This window comes from Corvus brachyrhynchos, unplaced genomic scaffold, assembly GCF_000691975.1.
Source record: "Corvus brachyrhynchos isolate BGI_N302 unplaced genomic scaffold, ASM69197v1 scaffold86, whole genome shotgun sequence".
Lineage (NCBI taxonomy): Eukaryota > Metazoa > Chordata > Aves > Passeriformes > Corvidae > Corvus > Corvus brachyrhynchos.
The window spans coordinates 352476-352732 of record NW_008238647.1 but is presented as its reverse complement, the minus strand read 5'-3'; the positions used below and the strand labels follow the sequence as shown (position 1 = coordinate 352732).

The 257-nt window shown below is 61.9% G+C and overlaps 1 protein-coding gene across 4 annotated transcripts in view; it reads right to left on the bottom strand.

Annotated features, from left to right (window-relative positions):
• Positions 1 to 251, bottom strand: part of PDGFD (platelet derived growth factor D) — a 145721-nt gene extending 145470 nt beyond the window's left edge. For all 4 annotated transcript variants that reach the window (XM_008636290.2, XM_008636291.2, XM_017737646.1 and 1 more), the window contains exon 1: positions 71 to 251. In XM_008636290.2, the coding sequence (XP_008634512.1) occupies positions 71 to 200 (130 nt within the window). In that variant the 5' untranslated portion in view covers positions 201 to 251. The remainder of the gene's footprint in view (positions 1 to 70) is intronic.
• Positions 252 to 257: the final 6 nt, after the last annotated feature.

The following is a 257-nucleotide window of genomic DNA, read 5'->3' as shown; positions in this document are numbered from 1 at the left end:
CCCGGGGGGGGCTCAGGGCATCCCCCGCGAAAGCAGCCCTTGGGAATAAATAAAGCAGCAGGACACTTACCATCTCGCCTGATGTTGGAAGCCCGCAGGGCTTTTATAGATCCGCTCTGAGCAGGGGCGGTGGTGCCCTGACGGCTGCAGAAGTTCGCACAGACGACGGCGTAGAGCAGGAGGAGGATGAGCAGTTGCATTGGGACCAGCTGCGAGCGGGACCGTGTCTCTGCGAAGAAACGGACTCTCCCGCCGAG